General features: G+C 64.5%; 2 protein-coding genes across 4 annotated transcripts in view; one reads left to right on the top strand and one right to left on the bottom strand.

Annotated features, from left to right (window-relative positions):
- Positions 1-1246: 1246 nt before the first annotated feature.
- Positions 1247-23341, top strand: NSG1 (neuronal vesicle trafficking associated 1). 2 transcript variants are annotated; one of them, XM_062213651.1, is made up of 5 exons: positions 1247-1331; positions 2215-2369; positions 4936-5052; positions 17900-18010; positions 22271-23341. In XM_062213651.1, the coding sequence occupies exons 2-5, from the start codon at positions 2241-2243 to the stop codon at positions 22469-22471; spliced, it is 558 nt and encodes a 185-aa protein (XP_062069635.1). In that variant the 5' UTR covers positions 1247-1331; positions 2215-2240; the 3' UTR covers positions 22472-23341. The 2 variants fall into 2 exon arrangements, with proteins under 2 accessions (XP_062069635.1, XP_062069634.1); XM_062213650.1 differs by lacking the exon at positions 1247-1331 and adding an exon at positions 1792-1849.
- Positions 23342-23363: 22 nt separating this feature from the next.
- The window catches only part of STX18 (syntaxin 18), a 117891-nt gene continuing 114014 nt past the window's right edge, over positions 23364-27240 (bottom strand). For both annotated transcript variants that reach the window (XM_062213648.1, XM_062213649.1), the window contains exons 10-11: positions 24955-25035; positions 23364-24353 (exon numbers count right to left, since the gene is read on the bottom strand). In XM_062213648.1, the coding sequence (XP_062069632.1) occupies positions 24258-24353; positions 24955-25035 (177 nt within the window). In that variant the 3' untranslated portion in view covers positions 23364-24257. The remainder of the gene's footprint in view (positions 24354-24954; positions 25036-27240) is intronic.

The following is a 27240-nucleotide window of genomic DNA, read 5'->3' on the forward strand; positions in this document are numbered from 1 at the left end:
GGTGTGGAGCTGGGGGCCTCAACCTCTGAAAATCCCTGGACTCTAAGGTATTTTTTTTTCTATCGCATCTGACCCCTGCAAGACTGTGGGCTTTTTCCTTCTGAACTTGGCCCCCACCCCAATAAGGCGTTCTTGACACCCACGTGCACCCCCCTCCATCCTGTGTTTGGGGCAGGTGGGGGACGCTTTTCTCCGTCCTCTCCACCCTCCCTGACAAAGGAGAGCCCCAGGCTCACCAACATCCTTGCAGCCTCCTTCCTGCTGGCGGGGTACAGAAGATGGGGAGTCGCCACACCCACCAGTGTGCACCCACACCCACCAACACATATGTTGGGTTCTGTGACATGCACAGGTCTGAAATGGGGACAGAGCCACTCCCCTCCTTAAGCCCATGGGGTTTCTCCTGTCGCAGGGCTGGTGGCTGGAGTGACTTCCAAGTGGGAGGTGGCTGTGACCTTGCCTAAGACCGGTGGGAGGGGCCGGAGGCAGAGCCTACATCCCTCCTGGTGGACCCCAGGTACCACTTACCGAGAGCCTGGGCCCTTGCCCGGCTGTCGCTCCCCCGCCCCCCACCGCGAAACCCCGCCAAGCCTCTGCTAGAGACTTGGGGAGCCCAGGAGCTCACCGGTAACGGGGGCGGGCCCGGGGGGAGGGGGATTCTGAAATCAGACCTCCCCGCACCCTCTGGCAGGCGCCCACACTGGGCCTGCGCTCCAGGCCGCCGCGGCGGGTCCCGCTCCTCTCCCCGTTTCTTTATTCCCGGGGATTCTCTGCGAGGACTCCCCGGCCTGACGGGAACCCCCCGGCCTCCGATTCTCCACCGCTCGCAAGGGGTGTGAACGCAAGGACTTCGGGGGCGCCTTGCAGGTGCCCGGGGAGGCCACGAACCTCGCGCGCCCCCGGAGCTTGTCCTCGGGCGAGCGCCCCAAATCCTCCTCTTGGAGGTCCGCAAAGCGGGCCCCCTGATCTGGGCCACTGCGGCGCGGTCCGGCTTGGCTGGTGGGGGGCGGGTCAGGCTAGAACCCCGCGTCCTCGTTGCGCGCCCGGGACCGTCCAAGCGGCCCCTCCTCCGCCGGGCGCGCGGGATCTCGCCTTCCGCTCCGGCCACACTGCAGGAGCCCCTCGGTCTCGCCGCGCCGCGCGCTCTCCGCCCCGGACACCTGCCCTCCGGCGCCCACGTCCCCGCTCTCGGAGAGCGCAGCCCTGCATCCCGCACCCGCGGGACCCTGCCGCCGCCTCTCCCACCCCGGCCCAGCACGAGGGGAGGCTCTGGACTCGGCCCCAGCCCGCCGCCTCTGGGGAGCTCTCCAAACGCTTCCTAGGACGCCCAGGTCTGCGCGACTGCCCCACTCCCCACGTCTCCCCACCTTTGGGGGGGGTCGCTCCATCCCTAAACCCCCCTTCTCGTTTCGAATCGCCTTGCGCCCGCGCCGCCGCCACCGCCCCAGGCCTGCGCAGCCCGCACCCTCTCGCGCCCCGGGGCGCCCCTCCACCCCCAAGCCTCCCAGCGGGGCGCGCCCCACCCCCCACCCCCTTCTCGGCTGTCCCCGGGCTTGGGGCGGCCGCGGGGTCCCGGGGGAGGCTCCCCCGCCCGGCCGCGCGCTCCTTTGTGCTGCCGGGCGCGCTGCGTCAAGGCGGAGGCGCCGCCGCCGCCACCCGCGCACAATTAACCCCGGGAGCGGCAGGAAGGGAGGCGGCGGGCGCGGGGAGGAGGGGGCCGCGTCGAGCCCAATCGCTGCTCCGCGCCGGCCCCGCGCGGCGCCGCCTCCGCCATTGCTGCGCGCAGGAGCGGCCGACGCGGAGGCTCGGAGCGCGCTCGCAGCCCAGACCTGCCGGAGCCGGGCGTGGGGTGAGTGCGGCCGAGGCCGGGCGCCGCCCGCCGGGGAGCGGGGCTCAGGGGCCGCTCAGCGCCCCAAGTCGCGGGTGGGGAGACCGGGGCGGGCGGGGTGGCCAGGGCGCGGCGGGCCCCGGGCAAGGGGCGCGCCCAGACGGGCTGGACAGGGGCGGCGGCCCTTCGCCTGCCGCGGGGCGCCCCTGCGCGCGCGGCGAGGTGGCTCCGCAAATGCAGAGCGCGCCCCCATCCCCACCCCCACCCCGCATCGGCGGTGACCGCCGCGTCCCCTCGACCCCTCCCGGGAGACGTCGGCCGGTCCGGCGGGCGGACCCTCCCCGCGTCCTGCTCGCGGTAACTCCCGCCCGGCCCTGCCTCCGCAGGCGGCAGCCTCGGGTCTCCCGGAACCATGGTGAAGTTGGGGAACAATTTCGCCGACAAGGGCAGCAAGCAGCCGCTGCCTGAGGATGGCTTCGACACCATTCCCCTGATGACGCCCCTGGACGTCAATCAGCTGCAGTTCCCGCCCCCGGATAAGGTAAGGGGCCTCGGGCACCCCCGCGCCGCGCGCGCCGGAGGGAGACGGCCCCGGCGAGGACAGCGTGCCCGCCCGCGGTTCTGGAGCGGGGCGTGTGGGTGGGAGGCCTCGCCTCGGGATCGGCACCCCGATAAGTGACCTCGGTGGGCAGAACGTCCCTTCGTGGGCAGATCCGTGGGCCAGCGGTCACCCGGCCCCGCGTGCCCGGGGCCTCTGGTTCTGGGGTGAGCCCAGTGCGGGGGCGCCCGCCCCCTGCCCCCTAGTGCTGCAGTGCCAATCCTGCCCTTTCTGCCCGCTGGCCTGGTGTGGGTGCTGGAGGGAGCGGTTCTCCAGGGACACCCGGTGCACCCAATGGGGGGAGGGAAGTGGGGACCCCTTGACTCCTCAACCTGGGCCCGGGGTGGGCTTTGCTGCTTCCCGAATCGCCTTTTTTTTTTTTTTTTCCTTTCTGGACTACAGCATGTGCAAGCGTTAAACAGTGTTTTCACGACTTGGTGCTTAAGCAGGTGAATCCCATCTGTAAACGTCTCGCAGATCTGAAATCAGAAACCCAGCATCTGTGCCCAGCACCTTGCTGCTGCTTTTCCAAAAGCCACACGGGGGTGGGGGGTCCCTGGAGCTAGCTGAGTGTTTGCACCTTGGTGGTTTTGGGTAGTCGCCCTCGGAGCTCTGACCCAAGGCTTGAGGACCTGCTGACAGCCGGGCGGGGGTGGCATGAGGTCCTGGTGCACCCTTCCAGGGGCTCACTCAGCTCCCCAAAGTGGGTGTGACTGTCTCCACTCTGCTGTCTGTGGTTTGCATGGGGGGAGGCGGCGGCAGGAAAAGGGGACCAGCTGGTCACATCTGGGCACCCAGGCTGCCGTGGGGGACCCTCAGGGACGCTCCTGGTCCCGGCTGGGCTTTGCTTCTCCCCCTTCCCCTCCCCGTCAAGGTCAGGTGCGCCTAGTTAGCAGGGCCTGGCCAGGACCCCTGCTCAGCCCGAGAGCAAAGACAGCTGTGCCCACTCCTTGTGCGGAGGCGAGCCCCTCTATCAACTGATTCTGTCTGCTGCGCCCGAGCCTGTCCCACGCAGGGAGGGGGGTTCCGGCAGGTGTGAACCCCTTGCTAACCCGTGAGGCCGCCCACGTGGCTGGGGAAGGCACGGGCAGTCCCGGGCAGGGATGCTCCAGAGAAGGGACTCTCAGCCAGGACCGAGGCAAGTGATGCCTGCCCAGGGTCACCCGGTGAAGGGCACCCCCCCCCCCCCAGGTTTCCTGCCTTTGTGCAGCCAGGCAGCTCTCCCATGAGACCTTGCTTCACCGGAGCTGCTCACCGTCGGGGTTCAGGGAGGCGAGGCCCCCTCCCCTGGAGGCACAGCCGGCCCAGAGCCACAGCGAGGTCAGGGCTGTCTCACCTCACATTGGCGCTTGTTTCACTTCACGGAAATAGCCACCACCATCAGGCCCATTTTCCAGATGTGGAAACAGAGGCAGAGAGAGTGCCCAGGTCACCTCACCTGTCAGCGTTGGAGGCAGGGTCCACAGAATACTGACCGAGTCCCCACCCTGGGCTGAGGGTCCCGTGGGTCTCCTTGGCCTTGCCGTAGCCCAGGTCAGTGGAATGGCTCCAGGTGGCCAAGTGCGTGCTCAAGGCCGCAGGGCTGCTCAGGTGCAGCTGAGGACAGGAGGGTGACGCCAAAGGGGTGCTGCCCCAAGAAGTGGGTGCCTCGCAGGGGTCACCCACTCCGACTCACAGTGGGCGCGCCCTTCCCTCTGCACCGTGGGGGAGGGGCCGGAGCATAGTTCCACGTTCATGGCTCTTGGGGTCACTTCTCAGTGCCACCCGGTCCTGTCCCTTCTCTGAGGCTGGCTCCCAGCATCCATCTCTCCCCTCCGTCTCCCGCCCTGCTCTGCCCTGGCTCCCACTGCCATGGAGAGCAGGTGTAGCCTGGCAGCCACTCCCAGGACCTGCTCTGGGGAGCAGGGTTTGGGGATTAGAGCTCTGGAACACTGCCGGTCTCCGGGGGACAGAGACAACACCAGGCGCTGGCTGCAGGTGTCACGCATGTAGTGGCCTCGAGGCTGGGCTGTGGGTGGCCGAGGGAGGGGCCTCCCACCTGAAGCTGGTGGGAAGGTCTGTTCGGGCAGAGGCAGGGCCGGTTTCTAGACCGGGAAAAGCTTTTTCCTGCTGTGATATGGCAGGTGGAGGGGAAGAGGACTGGCCCAGAGCTGCTCCCTTCCAGGCTGGCTGCTCAGGGCCGTGTCCCCCGGGCCACCTGCACCTGGACTCTGGCTCCAGTGGCGGAAGGAGCCCTGGGTTAGGAGTGCGATGCCATGCGGCCGTGTGACCGCGGCCTGTGCGCCTCGGTCACAGTGTTCCCCTCCTGGGGGCAGGGGGCGGCATCTGGAGTATTAGCCCCTGAACTCGCCAGGAGTCCCAGCCGGGGAGGTTGCTGGGAACGGTGGCTCTTCTCTCTTTTCCATGACTCGCTCCCTGGTAGAACCACGCCTCTGAACCCTGGGGGCCCCAGCCCTACCCCGTGCCTCCAGGCACCCCCCTGACGGCCTGCCCGTCTGCTTCCTGTAAGGTGGTCGTGAAAACCAAGACCGAGTATGAACCCGACCGCAAGAAGGGGAAGGCGCGTCCTCCCAAGATCGCCGAGTTCACCGTCAGCATCACGGAGGGAATCACCGAGAGGTTTAAGGTGAGTGCCCGGGGGCCGGGTCCTGCTCTGGTCCCTGGCAGGGGTCTGCCGAGCTGCGGACGGGACCCGTGGAGGCACAGGGGCCGGAGGCGACGCTGTGTGGGCAAACCCGGCAGCTTCCGGCTGCCCACCCCACCCAAGGCCTTACCCCTAAGCATGTTTTTCTTTACATTTTCCAAAGTGGTCCTGTATTACTGATTTCTGTCACAGGGAAACCCCACCCACAAACTTTCTTTGAGACAGAGGTGACAAACATATGAGAAAATCACTCGCCAAACATCCAACTATCTAACAGTTCGGCCATGTGCTGAGCCCTGCACCTATGGGAGGCTGGTCCTGATGGGTAAACCCATTTTACAGATGGGCAGGTTGAGGTGGCCACAGCCCTGTGTGTGGCAGAGCCAAGCTCCAGAGCGCTGTGCTGATTCGGCCCTTGTCACCTCCCGAAAGGTCTGGGTGGGAGGAGCCTTGGGGACCATCTGGGTCACCTTGGAGGTAGAGCCTTTGATTGAGGAAGAAGTTGGGGTCGATCTGGAAACTCATTCTGTTGGAAACATGGGGAGCAAGGGTTTGAAATGGCCACTTCACTCAGACTCAGAACAGGGCTTGGGAGACAGCCAGGGGCCCCCAGTCCTTGAAGAGTGGCTGGCTCGCTGGTGCCCCCACTTAACGTGGAGCAGCGTGCCTGGGCGCACACACCACGCCCTAGGTCTGCAAGGCCCCTTTGTACACCGTGTGCTGGTTGGTGTCCCCGGAACCCTCCCAGGCGGGTCATGGCGGTGCGGCCAGGGAGGTGGGTGCCTTTGTGGAGAGAGTGGGGATGCCAGGGAGAACCCAGGAGCACGGGTGCCTGGTGTGGGTGCAGCGTGTTCCCTTGAGTTGGCTCCCACGATCCTCCCACACTCTCACCCGCTGCTACCTCGGAGTTGTACAGATGGAGAAACTGAGGTGCGGGGGCCTCTGCTGGTGTGAGGACGGGTGTGTGCTGAGGTGCTCCCCGGGCACTGCAGTCAGTCTGTACTTGAGGTTCATGGCCAGGACCAAGGCAGTGGGCCTCATCCACTGCCGCTTGGCCTGCCCTCCGTGTGCACGCAGGGATCGGCTGCTGCTCCTCCTGGGTGAGGCACCAGTGACCTAGGTGCCAAGGTCATGGTGTCAGGCGCCCCAGATTCCTGAGTGCATCTTGTGCCCTGGCATTTTAGGTCCTCACGGAGCAAGGAGCGAACAGAGCCTTCGGGCCACTGCTCCTTTGTCTACCGAGTGCCTGTCGTGTGCCAGGCTCCGCCCCCGGCCCTGACGCCTTGGTGCGTCTCCTGAATGCTCGCCTGGACCAGGTCCCCAGGTCCCTTGCCTAAGGCCCAGCTGACGCACATTTGCCACCAGGGCCCGTGGTTGCTGTGCTTGGGACCGTGCGGTTACCCGGCACCTCCATGCCCCTCCCAGTGGACTGGCTCAGGTGGCAGGAGCCTTGCTCTAAGGAGGCGAGGTACCGAGGGACCCAGCAGGTGCTCAGTGGGTTGTGACGAGCGATGAGCCTGTTGCCCTGGTTACGCATAGACCCTCTGGGCACGCTCCTAGGCCACGGATCCTTGGTGATCCCACACCCTGAAGGCGGTGCCATTAACCCCTTTGGCTGATGACGCTGTGCAGTCCCGGGGGACTGGGCTCCTGTTCGTGACTCTGGTCCCAAAGCCTGTGCGTCCACCACGTCTCCTGGGACCCCCGCGTGACCCCCACCTCCTGCCTTCTTCCATGCTGGCTCAGCTGCCACCACCTCCAGGGAGCCGCCTCTGGGTTGGGACTGACCTCACCCTCCCTGTTCCCAATGAGCAGTGACTGCCCCAGGCAGCTCTCGAGTGCCCCCCACCCCACCAGCGGGGGCCACGCTTGGCTCCCGGACCTGTGCTGACTGCCTCGCATGATCTTCGTGAACGCCTCCCGGGTGGGCACTGTTGGTCTCTCCTTTGCATGACCAAGGGGAAACAGGCAGAGGGCTCTTGGCCGCAGCCCAGGGTTCACCTGCTTCTGCTGGACAGGTTTGCTCTGGTGCTCTCCCCCCAGGCTGCTGCGTTGTTTTGCTTCTACAGATCCTAAGATCCTCTCCCTTTTGTTGACTCGGAAGCCTTGCCAGTGCTGTGCCGCCCGGTGCCCTCCGTCTCCTGCCTGAGCCCCACAGAGAGCGCGCACACATCCCCCCTCCCCACTCCCGCAGCCTCGGCTGAGCGCAGGCTCTGGGGCTGCACCTGCTCTCAGAGCAAGCCTCCTTTCCCTCGCCTCTTCCTCCTGTGCCAGTGTCCAGGCCCCTCTGCCCCTAGGTGCTCTCCTCTGGGTTGAGTGTGAGGCCTGGGACCAGGTGACCCCTAGAGGCCCAGAGGGGTGGTCGTTTGAAGCAAAGGCCCCTCGACCCAAATCGGTGGCCTGGGAAGGGCAGCAGGCCACGGCAACCCCCGAGATGAGACCATGAGCCCCTGTGAAGGCGCGAGGACTGAGTGTGCAGATGGAGCTTACCCACCAGCCCCTGCGTGCCAGCACTGGGAAGAGCTCCTTGATCCGTCTCCTCGCTGGCACTTAATGCATACTCAGTAACAGCTTGATAAGTAAATGGGCGACTAATGGAGCTGCTGGCCTCCCAGCGAGGGGGACTTGGCCAGATTTCCAGGGTCTGCGGGGCTCCTGCCTGTTGAATGAGTTCAGTGGCAGCTCTCATCATGTGCCCGCTGCCTTGGGGTATTTGTTCCCACCAAGCCGGGGGCTGGACCTGCCCCAGACCACCCCGTCAGGAGTGTTGGCGGCAGGATCGGAGCCTGGCACCTTGCCCTGGGAGCCTTGGGCTGGTAGCTTGACCGGGATGCCGTGGGCCAGACTCTCACAGCTGAGTGACTTGGATTTTGAGGGTGCCGCTTGCCTTTGCCTGTGCCAGGCCCCTCTGAACAGGGGACATTGACCTGGCCCCCTGCACCTGCTGTGGGGTGTGTGCATGATAGGCAACCTCCCAGGGCCCGCGTCCCCCAAGGAAGTGTGTCCGGAGCTGCCGGTGTCGGAATATGTTCACACAGGCACGTGTGTCGTCATGAGCTCTCCTGGTGATTCGAACTTGCACCACGTCTTCAGAGCAGTGGACGGGGGTGCGTCGGGCACAGGGCAGAGCGGCAGCCTTTGGGAAGTGCTGGGGGCGCCCACCCTTCTGCAACGTCCTCTCGGCATTCGATTGTTCCATGTGCGTGCACGGGGCGAAGCGTGCTGCTGCCATGGCTATAGGCGAAGATGCTGCTGCCTGAGGTGGGGGCCTCTCCGGCTGGGGAGCAGGAGGGTGGCATGGAAGCTGCCCTGCTCAGCCAGTGTGTGCCCTCTGCCCAGGGCTCCGCCAGCTCTGGCTGGGGCAGAACCGCTTCGTTGTCCCCCTGGTGGTGCCGTGGCTCCTGCGTGGCTCCCCAGGCCTGGCCCCAGTCCTCTCCCCGTCCAGGGGCGCATCTCAGGAATGCAGTCCTGCCTCTCAGATGTTGCAACGCCAAGCCAGCAGTGAGCGCCAGCGTGCACCTCTGGGTGGCGTCCTGGAGACGCACGTCTTTCTGGATGTTGCTTTATGACTCTCACCCGGGGGTGAGGCTCCTGGCTGCCTGCTGGCTGGGCTGGTTGCTAGGCAACCGCCCCTGGGGAGGGGTTCTGTGGACTCCGTGCAGCATGCGTGGAAAGGCTGGGCTCCAGGGGAAAGCAGGTGCCTCACTCCTAGGAGGAGCGGACGCTCGGGATAAACACGGGCTGGGATGGCTCCTGCGTGAGCCAACCTCAGCGTTTTAAATTGCACATCCCCCTATCACGGGCCAGGGGCTGCCAGGGCTGGGGTGTCATGTGCCCCCGGCTGTCTGGGAGGGTGGGGCCCACAGCCACACCCCTGGCCTCGGCCATGTTGCCACCAAGGCCTGGAGAGTGGAGGGTCGGTGGGTTCATGCACCTGTTGCGGGCGGTTTCCTGAGGGATACTCAGCTGGTCGTCGGTGCTCCAGGAGGGCGACCCTTGGCACCCGGTCACGCGTGATTCTGTGGGCGCTTGTGTGCATCTCATGTCCTTGATGACCTTGAGCACCTGTGTGCACGTCTGTTTCCAGCTCTCAGTAACCCTGGGCGTTAGTTAGCTGCTTATCCTGACTCCTTGGCATTCAGCAGTGGGGGGCCGGGGGGTCTTCACACAGAGACCCTGGGAACGCATTGGGACGCCCCCAGTGGTGACCTTCGGCTGTGCCAAGCACCTTGCGGGATCTGGCTGCCCACCAGCACCGCAGCAGAGCCCCAGGCTGCCAGCCCGGCTGCCGAGTGGGGCTGCACCCGGAATCTGCTGATGGGGGGTTGAGTCATCTCGGGGTATGTGTGTTCCCTTCTCTGTGGCGTCCCTACGATAGTGCTGGAAACTTGAGGATGTCAGGAGCCGCCATCTTTTCCCAAGATTTTTTTTTTTTTTTTTTTTTACTGCATTACTCAGCAGAAATGCTCATTGCCACTCCCCTCCCCCCGGGGGTGGGAGGGCTCAGCCATCGACCCGCTGCCTGCCGGGCTCCCAGCTCCCGAGTGCCCTTCCTGCGCTCTTAGTAACGGCGTCTGGAGGCTGACCTTGTCGTGGCGATGTTGTACGTGGGCTGTTAGGGATCAGGCAGTAGGCCCAAGGTCACTCAGTGAGAGGGCCGGCGGTGGGGTTTCCAGCCACCCCCGCTTGGCACCCTGTGAACTCCGTGCCAGGGGCCTGGGGGGGGACACCTCTACTGCTGCAGACTCCCTGCCCCTGTGTCCCCTGCTGGGCAGTGGCCCCAGGAGGCTTCAACAGGAGAGAACAGCTGGACGTGGAGTCAAGCGAGGTTTTGCCCAGTGCATAGGCCTGGTGAGTGCTCCGAGATCCAGTGTGCTGGCTTGGCCTTGGCCTTGTCATTCACAGCACTGCTGTGAGTGAGGGCGGTCAGAGCAGTGGGGAGGGGGGGCAGCGACCGTCCCTGAAGCCTGCCCCGCCCCCTGGGCCACACGGCCCCTCCTCGCCCTGGCCCATTAGCCTGCTCCTGGCTACTCCTATGTCTCTCCGGCCTCGCCTGTGCGTGTCAGGATCCCTGCGACGTCCTGTGACCCCCTCGGCGTCCTGCTCCCCTCCTCTGGCCCTTTTTTTTTTTTCAAAATTGCAGCAAACTGTCTGTAAGAGGAGACGAACTCCAGTGATACCGTTCAGTGCCATGGAGTACATGCGCCTTGCGGTCCCGCCGCCATCACTCCCAAAGGAGACCCCACTGCAACACCCCTGGTGGACGTGGGTTTACCTCTCCTGCACCGTCTGTTGTAGGAAGGGGAGCAGGGGCTGAGGCGACCTCTTCCACTGGGCGCGGCGTCTGCAAGTTCAGCCGTGTGGTAGCAGGTGCACCCCTTTTTGTGGCTGCGTAGTATTCCCGTTATGGATGCACACGTGTTGCTCCATCCGTTCATCTGTTGGAAAACGTTTGGTTTTTTTCCCACCTTTGGGCTGACGGGAGGCGTGCTGCCTGAACACTCCCCCGCCAGTTTTTCTTGAGCATCTGTTTTTAATCCTCTTGGAGGATTAGAATCGTTGGTTCGTGTGGTGGTTTCGTATTTCTGCATCGTGGGGTGGCCAAGCTGGTTTCCAGAGCAGCTGTGCCACTTTACTTCCTCATCAGCCGCGTACACAGCTCCGACCTCTCCAGCTCCTCCAGTGCTTGTTATGATTTTTTTTAAAAAGATTTATTTATTTGAAAGAGTGACAGGCAGAGACAGAGAGGTCTTCCGTCCGCTGGTTCACTCCCCAGATGGCCGCAATGGCTGGAACCGAACCGATCTAGAGCCAGGAGCCAGGAGCTTCTCCTGGTCTCCCATGCGGGTGCAGGGGCCCAAGCACTCGGCCCATCTTCCACTGCTTCCCGAGGCCACAGCAGAGAGCTGGATGGGAAGAGGAGCAGCCGGGACTCAAACCAGCGCCCATCCGGGATGCCAGCACTGCAGGTGGCAGCTTTACCTGCTACGCCACAGTGCCGGTCCCGCGATGATTTTTACTGCAGCCGTGTCAGTGGGTATGAGGTGTATCTCCCTGTGGTTCGGATTCCCGTTGCCATGGCTACCGGTGTTGCGCATCCTCCTGTGCCTGTTGGTTGTTTGTCCTTGGAGAGACATTTGTTCAGATCTTTCCCCATTTTAACATTGGGTGGTCTTGTTATTTAGTTCTTAGGAGTTTCTTATATACTCTGGACACTAGGCCCTTGAAGACACCTGGTTGGCAAATATTTTCTACTACGTTCTCTGGGTTTTCTTTTTACTTTCTTCCTAACTCAACAGTTTATTTTTCATCTGTTGTAATGTCTATAGTCATTATTTTGCCTTTGTTGCTTGTGCTTTTCATGTCCTATCTGGGACAACACTGCCAAATCCAAGGTTATGAATGTTTTCTTTCAGCTGGCTTAGCTCCTGTGCTCAGGTGCGGTTTCTCTATAGGGTGAGGTAAGGGTCCAGCTCCATCGCTCTGTGGGTGGGTGTCCAGTTGTCGGAGCAGTGAGTGGTCGTGGCTCCATCAGCGGTGGACACACAGTGTTTCCCAGCTTCTAGTTATATTTCACTGGCCCGTGTCTTCTCTGATGCCAGCCCAGCACTGTGGCTGCTGTGGCGTGGTCGTATATTTGGAAATTGGGAGTGGGGAGTCCCATCCTGGGTATCGGAGCCCGTGACACAGGCGTTTCTGTCTCTTTCATTTCCTTCAGCAGAGTTTCATAGTCTTCAGTGCACACGCAATGCGGGGAACGCGCTGCGAGGCGCAGCCGCCGGGCCTCTGACTTTGCAGCCCGTGCAAGGCACCCGTGCGTGTCAAGGCCTTGGGACGGTGTTTGCGTGTCTCATTCTGTGGAAGTCACGGGATTTAAAAGATCTTGTTCCATGTGTTAAAGACGCAAGCACACACACGTTTTGCAAGTTTGTGTGTTTGCAATATTTCAGCACCAGTATCTGGATGTGATCGGGTTTCTTCACAAGCCCGCGTCAGTGAGTTATGCACGGGCAGTGTCATTCTGAGAAGACCTGTGGCTTCCTTTAGAGGTCAGAGGCACAGAGCTTGTCACGGCGGCGGCCGCTGGCCTGTGCCGAGGTCACACAGCAGGGTGCAGACCCTGGCGTGGTAGCTGTCATTCATCCCATCATCATTTGCCATAGAGATTTGATTGACAGCTGCACAGAGTGGGGACAGTGTAGACTCAGCATGCATGCACAGGCATGCACGTGCATGGCCATGGCCATGTGTGCACACACACGCCCACACATGCACACACCCACACATGCACACATGCCCACACCCACGCGTGCACACACATGCCCACATGTGCACACACATGCCCACACATGCCTACACGTGCACACACCCACGTGTGCACGCACACACCCACACGTGCACACATGCCCACACCCACGCGTGCACACCCACGCCCACATGTGCACACACATGCCTACACGTGCACACACGCCCACGCACCCTCTGTCCCTGGCAGGTGTCCTCCTCCAGACAAGTGTTGAGCACTGTGAGAAACGCTGGTTTTTTGCAGCGGGGCCTCCCGGGCTCCCGTGGGGATTGCATGGGGGTCATGGCCGGATCACCTGGGAGCGTCCCCTGGCCGCCTGCGGAATCTGCAGGATGGAAGAAGGCAGGGTCTCCTGGCCTGAGTCCTGCTGCCTTCTGGGGGTGCCTTCCCCCGTTGTCCAGAAAGGAAAGTTGTAACTGCCTCGACCCGAAGACGGGCACGGTCCAGGCAAGATCCGGTTCTGTGTTCGTTGTCGTCGTCATCGTTACTGTATTTTTACCCTGATTTTGAAGCAAATGAAACTGTAAATATTTCCCCAGGTCCCCATGAATGTGGAGGGCCCAGGCCTTGTGGGTGCCCTGCCCTTGAGGGGCGTGAGTCACAGCCCTGGCTGTCACAGCTCCCCACGCCGGCAGTCCTGAGACCCTGGGTGGGGGGCGGGGGCCCGCTGCCCTGTCTGGAGGCAGAGACCCCTGCTTCCTGGCCGCTTCTGTCTTCTGCATTCCTCCGGGAGGGGCCTCTTTCTCCACCTGCAGCGCCTGTGAGGTGGGGGGGGGGGGGCGTCTCCCAGAGTCTCTGCCCCTGCGGCCACACGGGGGCCTCTCAGGCTCGTGATCCCCTCCCCATCTGAAGAGCCTGGCGCCCGTGGGCTCCCACACTGCTGAGGCTTCTGCGGGTCCTGGCCTGCCCCGGGCTGCTAACGCAGGTGCCTGAGCCCGGGGCCGGGTGGTGGACACGCACAGCCTGGGTTCTGGGAGCTGCGAAGGCCAAGATCGGAGCGGGGCCGGGCGGTGCAGCACCTGCGGAGGGCCTGGCTGCCTTGCACGGTCCTCCGTGGCAGGACAGGGAGGGGGGGAGGGGAGGAAGCGGCGCCTCCCGCAGTGACGCCGCTGACCCAGTTGTGCGGTCCCCGGGAGCCGCCTGCCTGCCCCAGGCCCTGCGGCCCCGCGGCTGCACGTGCTGCTTTGAGCCACGCGTTCAGACCACTGCGAGGGGTTAGCAGGGGTTTCTGGGGGTGGGGGGTGGCCCTGACCGCTGGCGACACGCCTGGGCCTGTCTGTCCACTTGCAGGATACACCCCGTGTGGCGCCTGGGGAGTTTTCCTGGGCGTGGGATCCTCCCTTTGTCCCGAGGTTGCAGCTTCGGCTGCGCGCAGGGTTCGGAGCGATGGTGCCACCTGGCCCCGCCCTGGCACACCCGTGTGCCTGCAGCCACAGGTGGGTCCTGGCTCCTCCATGTCCAGGCTGGGGCTGTTACCACTGCTTCCTCCTTGGTGGCTGCCCTGGCCCTGGGGAATGCTGGGACATCCTGTTGGCCAGAGTGAGGGTGCGCCTGGGCTAGGGTGGGCGTCGGAGTGGACCCGGCTTGGAGGCTGCAGGCGCTGTGGCACGCGGCTCACGCTGTTGTGGGAGGAGCTGCGCCCATGTGCATTTCCCTGCTTCTGGGAACCCCCGCGGCTGACAACTTGATGATGTAAGAGGGCTCAATGCTCACCGAGCCGCAGCCCCAAGGGGGTCAGCCCGCCTTGGTTCAGCTCTGGGGCACATCCTGGCTGGCGGCGTGAGCGGGAGAGGCCCCAGGGTCAGGCAGGAAGGCGGACAGTGCTCGGGCCCCACCTCCCATGCAGCCACCCTGGGGACCAGGCTCCTGGCACGTGAGCCTCTGGGGACAAACCACTTGCAACCCACAGCTCGGAGCCCGCTGTGCGCCTGGCACGAGTGTCCTGCCCTTTGCCACCGTAAACCCGGGCAGTGCTGCCATGGATGCCTCCCCAGGGTCACCGGGCGTGGCTGAGCCGGTGTCTCACTGAGTCCTGGCCGCAAACGGCCAGCTGCCCTGGGGGCAGAGCATCTGCAGGTTTGGGAGGTGGGGCGGCTGCTGGCCGGGGCCGAGGGGCACGGCTGTCGGCACCGTGGAGGCTTTGTGGATGGCTGGCTCGTAACTTCGCTCTGTTCTGGAATATTCCTGACTGTCTCATGGGGCGGGGAGGGGGGAGGGGTGTCCCTGAAAGCCTCCAAAGTGGGACGCACCTTTAAAAAAATTTCCCTTGAATTAGGGAAAAGCAGGGGCCGGGCTGGCTGACGTGTCCGGAGAGGGCTGGGCTGGGGGAGCGAAGGCAGCGAGGCCCGTGTGCACAGGAGGGGGCAGAGACCCTGGCAGCCCAGACCCGAGGCCCCAGGCTCAGTCCTGGTGCAGGGGCTGTGTTCGTCTCCTGCGGCTGCTTGGGGGGGGGGCCACACCCGGGGTGGGGGCGGCGCTGAGATGTTTGTTCCCTCCCAGACCTGGAGGCAGGAAGTCCGAGCTCATGGTGGGAGCTGCGGGGGCCCTGGTGCTGTCCGGACTCTGGGGTCACGTGCGTGTCTCTGCACGTCCAGGCTTCCTCGTGCATGAGCCACACCGGTCATGTTGGCTTCGAGCCCTTCCCAGCGACCTCATCTCAGTGCGATTGCCCCTGCTGAGAGAGACCCTCTTTCCGAATGAGGTCACGCTCACGGGTGCTGGGGGCGGACGTCAGCAGAGGGACGCAGCAGGTTCTGGAAGCTTGGTCCCCGTCACTCTCCAGAGAAACCTGCAAGGCTGGGAGGCCCTGCCCCCTCCCCCGCGTTCCCCGGGGACAACAGGCAACCTGCTTGCTCAAGGTTGTGCTGGCTGAGCCCGGAGCCAGCTGGGTCTTTCTAGAAAGGCCACGGCTCTCCCTTAAGGCGCCATCGCCAGGGGGTGGGGGGAGGCGCCACACTGGGAATTCACAGACCCCAGGGCAGGCAGAGGCACCCGCACTTGGAGGACAGCCTCTTGTTGCCGTCTGTGGGTGCATCTCTGCCCCCGCCCCCCGCCTGCTGTTCTCATGGCTCAGTTCTGTAGGCATGAGCACTGGGGATCCTGGGGCAGAGAGGGAGCCAGGTAGACCGGGCGCTGTGCAGTGCACCCCGGTCTCAGGCCACCCCAGGCCTCTGGGCCCTGCCCGTCTCGCCAGGCACTCGGTGCCCTGCCGCTGTGTGGACCCCTGTGCCAGCTCCAGGATGTGGCTCCTCTGGCTGGGACCTGGACACATGGACCAGGGAGCTAGAGCTGCAGGGGCTGAGCCCCACTGAGCTCCGAGCATGGTCAGTCCCTGCTGCTGCCCGGGCTGCCGGGCTCCTGGGACAGCTGCCTCTCCTTTCTCCGGAAAATTTGACTTTGCACGGTCGGCCTCCTGGGTCCATGTGGCTGTGTGCTTGAACGTGCGCTGTAGCTGTGGTCCAATGGTGGGCGCCTGGACACACCGCCTCCCCTGCCCCCTTGCGCCTGGACACTGTGTGCAGGGCAAGTTCAGATACAGCGCAGTTGCTGTGCCCCTGCTGGGGGTGTCAGCCTGAGCAGGGTGGGGCACTCCCAGCGAGGGTCTCTGGGCCAGGCTGGGGTGGGAGCCGTGGGGAGGGCGGGCTTGGAGGGGATGTGGAGGTTTCCTGCCAGTCAGAGGGTCTGCAGGGGTGTGGCTGTTGGCGGGGGGTGGCTGTGCAGGGAGAAGGGATGGAGCAACCCGGGCTGGGGTCTCAGGTCCCTGGGGAACATGGCGAGAGGACCCGCAGGACCGGCTGGATCTGCAGCACCGCGGACAGCGCACTGGATGGGAGGGGCCGGTCTGGCCGTGAGGCTGCACCCCGCAGTGCTGAGCCTCCGTTCCCTTGGCGGGGGCTCCAGGTAGCCAGGATGCAGCCTGCAATGGTTCTCAGCCTGGAGACTGAGGGCCCTGGGACTGGAGGGGGACGGTGTGGGTTCTGGCTCCCTGGGGCACGTGCAGCTGACAGTCCCTGGGAGGTGGCAGAGCCATTGTCCCTTGTCACAGATGGGTAGGGCTCAGGGCTTCTCAGATGTGCACAGGGTCCCATGTGGAAGTCATCCACGGGAACCCCAGGGTTCTTGGTGGGGCCAGCGTCTTGTGCTGTGAGCACGCGAGGCTTCCTCACACAGCGTCTGCCCCGACGCCCTGCTGACCTGCCACAGAGAACCGGAGGCTGCACGGCATGGTGGGGGTGGGGAGGTCCTGGGGCTCTGCTTGCAGCCATGCCCCGAGGCACTCCAGGGACAACTGTGGCCTCAGGAGCAGCTGAGCTCCCACATCCCTGGCCTGGCGACTGCAGAATTCTGTGGGTGGCCAGCAGGAGGAGCCCAGGGGCCTGGCAGCCCCGGGCCATAGCAGGGGGAGCTGGGCAGTGAGGGGCTTTGTGTGTTCCAGGCCCTTGCTGGCTCCCAGTGCCCGTGCCTCCATCTCCTTCCTGCTGTCCTGGGGGCCCCAGGGTGCTCCCACTGCTCACCTCCCAGCCTCTCGTCCAACACGTTCTTGCCCCTCCACGCCCCTCTCGCTGGTGGAGTTCACCTGCAACCACAGGCTGAGCGCCTACTGTGTGCTGGGAACTTACTGAGCACCTGCTGTGTGCCAGGCACGTAGCGGTGAGGAGCACTGAATGCTGTTGTTGGGGGTGAAGCTGAGCAGACGGTGAGCCGCGTGAGCTCCACCAGGGCCCGACTGTGGCTGTAGCCCGGGTTCTGCACTATTGAATAAGTCATTAAGGGGAAGGTGGGTGGGCGCCCGGTGCAGCAGCTCAGCTGCCTCTTGGGAGCCCTGCATGTCATACGGGAGTGCTGCCCCGGCAGAGCACCGGCTCTGCTTCCAAGCCAGCTCCCTGGGAGTGGCACAGGATGGCCCACGTGCTTGGGCCCCTGCCACCTTCATGGGAATTCTAGATGGAGCTCCTGGCTCTAGCCTGGTCCTGCTGTGGTAGGCATTTGGGAGTGAACCAGCGGATGGAAGATCTCTCTCTGTTACCGTCTTTTGAAAACATACATAATTTTAAAAAAAGGTAAAATGACAGACCCACATGGGAGACCTGGTTCACATTCCTGCTGCTGGCTCCAGCCTGACCTAGTCCTAGCCAGCTGGGGAGTGAAACCGACAGGTGGGAGCTCGCTCGCTGTCTCAAACTTTAAAAAAGATTTATTTATACAGAGAGGAGGATGGATAGGAGCCTGGGACTCTATTTGGGTCGCCTACGTGGGCAGCAGGGATCCAAGCACTTGGGCCAGGTAGCTGGATCGGAAGTGGAGCAGCCGGGATTCGGGCTTTATCCGTTACACCATTTTAAACAGTGAAGGGGCTATAACGATATGGTGAAGAATTAAAATGGCATTAACATGGTCTAAAGGGCCCCAGCTGTCTGGCCCTCAGAGCCCGTCTCTGCGTGCCTGCGGCAGGTGCACCTGTGCGTGTCTGTGCGTCTGTCCTCTGCCTTCCCAGCCCCTGACGACCCCTGCCTCTGCCCGCAGGTGTCTGTGCTGGTCCTCTTTGCCCTGGCCTTCCTCACCTGCGTCGTCTTCCTGGTCGTCTACAAGGTGTACAAGTATGACCGTGCCTGTCCCGATGGCTTCGTCCTCAAGGTAAGCTCCGCTGCTCCCACAGGGCCTCAGGGCTGCACCTCGCATTCGCCCTTGAACTTGAGGCCGCTCCTGCCTGTCTCTCAGCTGGTCTAAGGCAGGCACTAGAGCAGCGGGGCTTTGTGCTTTGTGGCCCCGGGGCAGCAGGGCCCTTGCTAAAGGCCCTGCCTAGGGAGAGGCCAGGCAGGCAGAGGGCACAGTGCGCGCACCAGGAAGGTCTGAGACCCCTGGGTCTGGGGAAGGAAGGGACCACGGGCCCCGCAAAGGCAAGGAGCACTGGGGGGGAGCCGAGGGCAAGAGGGCAAGGCCTTGCATGGGCCACACGGGACCCAGCTCTCCTGCCCGCCCCGCTGGGGCCACTGCCCTGGGGCTGGGCTCCTGGCCCTCAGCCGGCCCTGATGGCACAAGCCTGAGCCTGGCGCCCACCGGGCAGGTGCTAGAATCCAGCTGGTTGCCTGAACAAAGGTGGAGAGGTGAGCTGGGTGCTAAGCGCGGGTGTCAGGAGCAGAAAGGGATGGACAGGTCGGGGACGGGCGGGCAGACTTCTGCCCAGCTGAGGCTATGGGGCCCTACCGCAGAGCTGTGCTCTGGGACGTGCACCCAGCAGAGGGCGCCCTGTGCCCTCATCCAGGCTTTATTCCACAGCTGCTGTTGCTGCCCCGGGGGCGGAGCTGACTTCAGGGAGGCCCTAGAGTGGAGGCGGGGAGCTATGGGGTGGGGAGGGCTGGCCCTGACTGGCTGGAGCTGAGCGCACAGAGGGAACGGCAGGCGGGCACTTGGGGGCAGCCCCAGGCTCTGGGAGATGAGCTAGTGTGGGGCCAGGCTGCACGGCACTGGGAGTGCCAGGCAGAGGCCGTGGAGTGGGGGCCGTGATGGGGACGACCCTTCAGGTCGCCTGGGGAGGCTGAGCTTGGAGGGGAGAGGTGGGGACAGCGAGATGACTTGAGGAGTCTGCTGTGTGGGCAGGAGGGTCCGGGCGGCCAGGGCATGGGGACAGACCAGAAGACCGGATCTGGGAGGCAGGGCAAGGGCAAGAGGAAAGGGCCTGGCTGGACGTGGGAGACTCGGCGGCTGACGGCGCAGCCCTCCTGCCAGCCGCCTCCATGCGGCAGTGCCGAGGGCACCCAGGGCACCCGGAAAGGCCAACTGGGCCAGGCAGGACGCAGGCTTCCACTTCTGCACTTTTTGATCATAAAGATGCAGGAGTTTTAGAAAATTGGTAAACACAAGGTTTAAAAGTTTCTGGCTAAGTCTCCGAGCTGTCTCTGCTGGCGGTGCCCTTCTATCCTGCCCACGGAGGGGCTCCTAGAACAGCACTTGGCGCCGCAGGCACTGGGCAGGCAGCTGGGTCGCTGGCTTCATTCCACAGGTGAGAGATGTGCCCCGAGAGGCTGGGGCCCAAGCTCTGCATCCAACCCAGCTCCCCCTCCCCTCCCCTCCTGTCCCGAGCCAGTGGGGCACGCCAGGGCTCTCTCAGGAGCACCCCTCCTACCTCCTCTCCCCCCGGGAAGCCATCCCTAGCCCCCAGGGGTTCCTGTCCCCACCCCCGCATTGGCTTGCTGCCATGTCCTGTGTGGGAGGCACTGGCAACTCCGGGGTCCTTCACCCCGGGCTGGCGCCAGGAGGGCACAGTGGCTGCTCGGCAGGTGCTGGCTGGTGGCCCCTGCTGTCACCGAGGTGCCCACATGTTCCTGGGCATTGGTGAGTGGTGCGCAGGGGTCAGGGGAGGCGGCAGGGCAGGCCAGGGGGCTTGGCTCCCCTGTACAGCCCCTGTGACAGCCACAGCAGCTGTGCTGGGTGCAGGATGGACTGCCTCTCCGGGGTGTCATGTGCACCTCTGCCGAGGTGGGGCTGCACCGCAGCTGTGCCCCTCCAGGCTGTCTACCTTTGTGTCTGCTGTGCGGCCGTGGCCACGTCCTAGCTGAGCTGCCAGCGTGGACTTTAGTCTTCGCCGCCATCTGGCAGTGGGACACATTAGCCCATTTTATTAATGACAGAACAGAGGCTGAGAGAAAGGACTCGAGTGACCCCAGCTGGTGCCATAGGCCCAGGTCCAACAGCCCCCTGGCCTGTGCACATGGGGCCTGAAGGTACGTCTGATCCATACACACGAGAGCTGGAGCAGAGCCCTCCCACTCCGTCCCCCCTCCCCCTGCTCCATGGGGGGGGGGGGCAGCAGGGGTGGAGCCCGCCGCACCTTCACGGAACTGGTGGCAGCCAAGTGGCTTCCGTCTGAGAGGCAGTAGCCATGGAAGCCCAAGCAGGAAAGATGCCAGGGTTTGCCTGGGCCATGGCGCTTGGCTTACAGGGGAGAGGGGGCAGAGAAGGGTCTCGGATTCCAAGGGGGCAGTTGTGGCCTGGCTCCAGCGGCAGCTGGGACTCCCACTGTAGTCCCAGCTGCCCGAGCTCCGGCCCTTCTGTCAGAGTCCCCTAGTCTGCCTTTGAGGGCACTGAGCTGGTCAAGCGAGGAGTGATGGTGGCTGGGGTCAGCTGGGACCAATTCCTGGGGTTGTGTGCGAGGGCAGGGGCCTGACTGCCGGTCACGGTCAGTGGAGGACCTACCCACGCCCCCTCTATGTGTTGGGGGCGGGAAGTTGAGATCAGCACCTTGGGTGAACAGGGTGGGTGGAGGCGAGTTCTCCCACTCACCTGCGTGGACCTGGAGGACCATCTCGCTCTCCAGTTCTGACTTGCCTCCCCCGTGGAATGGGTCCGGTGGAACGCATCTCACCGGGAGAGGATGTGCCTGCAGTCTTGTGTAGCCCGCCAGGAGGGGACCATGGCAGTGGTGGCCCAACCCCGGCTCCCCTTTGCTGCTGGGTCGGCTGAATGGCCTCTAGGAGCAGGCCCGGTCAACCTGCTGGGGCTTACAGAGCCAGAGCCCAGCTCTCGGGCCCGAGGAGGCTCCCCAGGGCGACTGAGCCCGGGCAGCATCCTGGCGCAGAGCCCGAGGGACAAGGGGCCCGGGGGAAGGCAGCATCCCCTCTGCCCCCTGCGCCTGCCTAGGCCGTGGGGGTGGACGCTCAAGGTTTCCTTGTGAAGGACCAGCAACAGGTCTCACACTTCCCAGCAAGGAGGCCTTGGCCAAGATGCTGGACTCGGGGGGCCAAACCAGACTCCACGGGAGGTGTCTAACCTGGGGGTCCCGCCAGCACGGATGGGCCGAGTGAGGGCTGAGCAGGGAGGGCCCAAGAATCTGGAGTTTTCAGTCCCTTCCCAGGGACGGATGGCCACAGCCAGAGGCCCTGACCTAGCCGCGCTGTGCTGATGGCCACGGCCAGAGGCCCTGACCTAGCCGCGCTGTGCTGATGGCCACGGCCAGAGGCCCTGACCTAGCCGCGCTGTGCTGATGGCCACGGCCAGAGGCCCTGACCTAGCCGCGCTGTGTCACTCTCCTCCCGACAGACGCCTGGCGCTGGTGCAGACGCTAGTCCCAGTGGCTTAGGCATGTCGGGGGTCCGTCCGGGCTGGAAGGCTGGGTGGGATCCCTGGGGCTGTCCGGAAGCCCCGGGCCCCTGCCCCTTGCTGCCCTGCGGCCCCCCAAAGTTTCGTCCTCGGGGTGGTCAGAGCTGGCCTGAGCAGGGCAGACAGCTTCCCTTCACGGCCCGTCCATAGCCTGCTCCACGTGAATCCCGCTGTGCTGTAGTCACGGGACCACGCCTGGCTGCAAAGCCAGCTGGGAAATGGAGTCCTGCCCGCTGTGCTGGGGGTGACCGGTGGTGGAGACGGCCCCCTTCCCTGGGGGCTGGGAGCCAGGGGCCAAGGCAGCTCCTGCGCTGACCCACAGCCAGCTTTGGGGCTCAAGTGGGTGGCAGCTGTAGGCCAGCCTCCCTCCAAAATGCTCATGTGACAGCGCCGTGGACGAGCCTAGGGGCTTGTGGGGAGCAGCTTCCGGCAAGGTCCTCACTCATCTCGGACGCACGGGGCTCCTGCCGCCTCGTGGCCTCTCTGCGGGTTCCTTGGCCTTGAGCGCTGGCCTCTCCTCACCCGGGTGCACCTGCTGGGACCACAGCACAAGCAGAGCCTTTCTCGGCTCCCTTCCCTCCTCGCATTGGCTGCTGTGGCCGGGTCCGAAGCGTCACTGTGTCCTCGTAGGCTCAGAGCCGCTGACGAGGGCACTTCATGGGCGGACGCTCTGGGGGCCCGAGTCCCGGCCCGTCCAGGCGTGTGCGGGTCTCCCGTGCCCTGCCGTAGCTCGTGGCCCCGCGGAGGTGTCCGTGAGTAGCCAAGGGTGAGCCTGCTCAGCGGCCGCTTGCCTTGCAGAACACGCAGTGTGTCCCGGAGGGCCTGGAGAGCTACTACGCAGAGCAGGACTCCAGCGCCCGGGAGAAGTTCTACACCGTCATCAACCACTACAACCTGGCCAAGCAGAGCGTCACCCGCTCCGTGTCGCCCTGGATGTCGGTCCTGTCGGAGGAGAAGCTGTCCGAGCAGGAGACGGAAGCGGCGGAGAAGTCGGCCTAGGCAGCGGGGCGGGCTCCTGACACCGTGTCACCTGCAGGGAACTGAGGGACCGCGAGGGCCATTTCATGAATAGAATTACTGATAATTTAGAGGTTACTCATTTACGGTGCAATCGCTTCTGTCGCTAATGCTGCTTTGCAAATAAAACTCGCTGCTGACCCCCACGGGCACAGACCAAGCGCATCTCCGCAGTGCGCAGGCCCTGGCCCTCACGTTGAGGGATCCCGAGTCAGCCCCTTCAGCGGGTTATGGCTGTGTCCACTGGACAGGCCAGGGCTGCGGACTTCGGACAGACGATGCGTCTCATGAGCAGATTGTTTGGAGCCACTTGCCATGAGCAAACCTTACCCCAGCCACACCCGGGGCGGGCACTCGCTCGGTGGGCCACGAGCCAGGCTCCACACTTCCTCCACCGCCTAGCAGCCGTGTTCAGGGGAAGGGGGACAGAGTACCAGGGACCAGCAGCGGGTCACTGTCCGCTCCCCGAGGTTGGGGGCAGGGGTGAGGGGCGACCCTGGGCCTCCCTGTAGGCAAGACACGCCACGGGTCCTCTGCCTGCCCCGGAGGTGGGTGGATCCGCACGCGCGGCGCTATCTGGAAGTTTCTAAACACCGGGTGGGGAAGGTGACCCTGTACGGCTGCTCAGCGGCAGCGCTCCTGCATTTTTCTCCCTGTCAAACGGCTGTACCCCCGAAGTGCGACATGGCCGGGAAGCCTGGGGTGTGTATGGGGGTGGGGGTCGGGTGTGGCACCTTGCAGATACAATGACATTTCAATCCACAACCTTTGTAAGAAAATCACGTTTCAATTTGAATCTTGACATTAAAATGTTTACAAAAACCACCAGTTAGATAAACTAAATGTGTAAGACAAATAGAAAAAAAGATTCGCAGCTGTTTTCTCCTCGTTGTTTGTGCTGTTTCTGGCGGGCGCGTCGCAAGTCACAGCTTAGGTCAGAAATAACAATAATGCAGACTGGCACGGGGGGCACTGATGTCGCTAAGCGTATTCCGGGAAGCAGCAGAGACGAGGGACACCCATGCCCCCAGCAGGTGGGCGTGCGCACAGGGGCTGCACACTCGCCACGCCCACTCTGCAGGGACGCTAGGCCGCTGACCATGTACACACAGCCAACTCGGGCCTTGTTTCTGGCTGTCACCAGCTGGTGCCCTGCTGACATCTCCTGGGGGTCAGGGCAGTAGGCCACACTTCCGTAGACCCAGTGATGGGAAAGCAGGCTGCCCCTGCCGTGAGCGGTTCTGGGCGGAGTCGGGCCAGGCAGCCGAGGGCCTGGGCAGGTAACTCACCGACAACACAACAGGGCCGTCACCAGATTTATTGGATGAGCAAGGCAGGTGGGAATTCTCTCGGGCCGCGCATCCGCCGACTCGGGCAGACAGGAAGCGTGCGGAGACAAGGGAGCGGGCATTCGGGAGCGCCGTCACTCGACGCGCTCTTCCCTGGAGCTCCGGGGACGGGCAGGGTCAGACTCCGCTGAGGGAGGAGCCGCCCCCTGGGCCAGCAGCCTCGTGGTCGGGTGGTTAACGCCCCTCCCCAGGGCCCCCTGCCCAGTGACTGCTGCCAGACCACTTGCACATGTACTTGTCATGTTCTTTCCCAGCCGCTCTGGCCAAGGACACAGGTCTGGGTGTCGCTTCGCATGGGAATCCGCAGGTGTGGCTCAGCCCCTCTCCCCTGAAGCAGCTCTGGGACACCCTGGTGACAGTCACGCTCCAGTGCCAGAGACATGCAGAGGCGCACGCGTGCCAGGCGCCGCCCGAGCCGGCTAGCTGTCGTACCAGTCGAGGAAGAGCAGGGAGAAGGAGCACATCACGAGGAAGAAGAGGATCCACACGCGGAAGCCGGCGTTGTTCTTGATGGCCTGGGTGGGGACAGGGGTGCGGTGTTTCCATCACACAGGCTCCCCGGCTCGGCTGTAGCCGCCGCTCAGTTCTACGCTCGCCTTCCCAGACCGCTTCGTTAGAGGCGAAACCGACAGTGCGCCCAGCCCCCGTCAGCACACGGCGGTAGCGGGCCCAGCCCCCGTCAGCACACAGCGGTGCCGCCCCTCTGCTCAGCCCTCCCGCAACACGACTCCTGGGCATCACCTCGGTCCCAGGGTCCGGCAGCGCAGCGACCCAGTGGGGGTCCCACATCAACCCCACCCCAAGGATCGGCTCAGGAAACACGGTGGGGGCCGTCCACAGACAGCGGCCAGGCTCTGGCCCAATGGGGCCAGCGAGCTTCTCCACGTCCTAGGCCTGGTGCAGGGAGCCAGCCTGCGCTGCAGGGGCACCCCAGCCCCGCCCCACTCCACGTCACTCCCACAGAGGGTGCCGAGCACCTGCCTCTCCACAGAGCTGGAGGAGGGCCAGGATCTCAGACCAGGCGGCCCAGCTGGGACTGACCGTGGCTGCACGGCTACACAGGTGCGAGATCGGCCCTGCGCCACACCAGTCCCAGGGGCCCCAAACAGCACGCACCTCTCTTATGTCTTCATTGCCCTCCTTGATGTTTTCGGTCGCTCCAACCACCAACTGGTGAATGTTGTCAATCTCCACTTCCTGTGGGAGGGGGGGACACGCACACCCAGGTCCCCTCACAGTGCACGCCATGACCGAGACAGGCCCAGCCGGCGGCCCTCACAGAGCACGCCATGACCGAGACAGGCCCAGCCGGCGGCCCTCAGAGCACGCCATGACCGAGACAGGCCCAGCCGGTGGCCCTCACAGAGCACGCCATGACCAAGACAGGCCCAGCCGGCGGCCCTCACAGAGCACGCCATGACCGAGACAGGCCCAGCCGGCGGCCCTCACAGTGCACGCCATGACCGAGACAGGCCCAGCCGGCGGCCCTCAGAGCACGCCATGACCGAGACAGGCCCAGCCGGCGGCCCTCAGAGCACGCCATGACCGAGACAGGCCCAGCCGGCGGCCCTCACAGAGCACGCCATGACCGAGACAGGCCCAGCCGGCGGCCCTCAGAGCACGCCATGACCGAGACAGGCCCAGCCGGCGGCCCTCACAGTGCACGCCATGACCGAGACAGGCCCAGCCGGCGGCCCTCACAGCACGCCATGACCGAGACAGGCCCAGCCGGTGGCCCTCACAGTGCACGCCATGACCGAGACAGGCCCAGCCGGCGGCCCTCACAGTGCACGCCATGACCGAGACAGGCCCAGCCGGCGGCCCTCAGAGCACGCCATGACCGAGACAGGCCCAGCTGGCGGCCCTCACAGTGCACGCCATGACCGAGACAGGCCCAGCCGGCGGCCCTCACAGTGCACGCCATGACCGAGACAGGCCCAGCTGGCGGCCCTCAGAGCACGCCATGACCGAGACAGGCCCAGCCGGCAGCCCTCAGAGCACGCCATGACCGAGACAGGCCCAGCCGGCGGCCCTCACAGTGCACGCCATGACCGAGACAGGCCCAGCCGGCGGCCCTCAGAGCACGCCATGACCGAGACAGGCCCAGCCGGTGGCCCTCACAGTGCACGCCATGACCGAGACAGGCCCAGCCGGCGGCCCTCACAGTGCACGCCATGACCGAGACAGGCCCAGCCGGCGGCCCTCAGAGCACGCCATGACCGAGACAGGCCCAGCCGGCGGCCCTCAGAGCACGCCATGACCGAGACAGGCCCAGCTGGCGGCCCTCACAGTGCACGCCATGACCGAGACAGGCCCAGCCGGCGGCCCTCAGAGCACGCCATGACCGAGACAGGCCCAGCCGGCGGCCCTCACAGAGCACGCCATGACCGAGACAGGCCCAGCCGGCAGCCCTCACAGCACCCCCGGGTAGGCACCAGCACCTCCGGGTAGGCACGGGTCACATTTTACAGGGGATTCTTGGGCTCGGATTTTGCCACCTCGCCCACAGTCCCAGAGCAGCCACAGGGCCGGACAAGCGCAGACCTCCCGCTGTCCACTGCGTGCCGGGCTCTTTGCCCACCCCCACCTCCGCTGCACGCGCCTGGTGACCGGCACACCTTTCAGGGATTCCTGTCCAGGAGTGGCCACCACAGGCCGGGGACTGTCCCTGTCCTCTCTCAAGTCCAGAGCAGTCAGCTAAGTGGATGCACGTTAGAGCACGCGTGCTAGCTTCAGGAGCGGGGCTTCGGGCTTTACCACCGTATCCTAATCTAGGCTAAAACTTGAAAATCCTCACGGGATGCAGGATGCTCACGGAAGAGGCTCACTCTGAACACGCAGAGAGGTGGGGCCTGCGGCCCCGCCCACTGCCCCAGCGCCTCCTGGCAGGGTGGGCGACGCCAGCCCTGGCTCCAGAGACCCCTGGCTGATGCGGTTCTGCCGGAGGAAAGCAGTCGGCTGTCCCTCCCTGCGAGGAGTCTGAGCGACACAGTCTGAGGGGCTCTGCGCGGCCCCTCACGAGCCGCCATCGCCGTGTCGGCGGCAGGCCGCTCTGAGACCCGGTGCAGTTCTGACTTCCACTGCGTGTGCCACGCTGCGACCTCGCTGCATTTCTCCGTGCAGGAGACACAGAGCAGCGCACTCTGCCAGTGGCTACTGGCTGCAGGGCTACAAGTATCCACAGTCCCTACCTATCAACAGCCTGCCACGGGCCAGGTGTGTCACGGGAGGCCGCGGGCATCAGACCCCTCCCACGGAGGAGGAACAGAGCTCAGGAGAGGCCGTTCCCGGGCACACGCTGTGGGAGGACCCTGGAGCAAGCCGGTGCGTGGGGGACACACCTCGTCTGCCTGTTCGGTGTGTCACACAGCTGATCTGGTGCTGGCCGCCGTCTTGGCGGAC

This window comes from Lepus europaeus, chromosome 16 (assembly GCF_033115175.1).
Source record: "Lepus europaeus isolate LE1 chromosome 16, mLepTim1.pri, whole genome shotgun sequence".
NCBI classification, from domain to species: domain Eukaryota; kingdom Metazoa; phylum Chordata; class Mammalia; order Lagomorpha; family Leporidae; genus Lepus; species Lepus europaeus.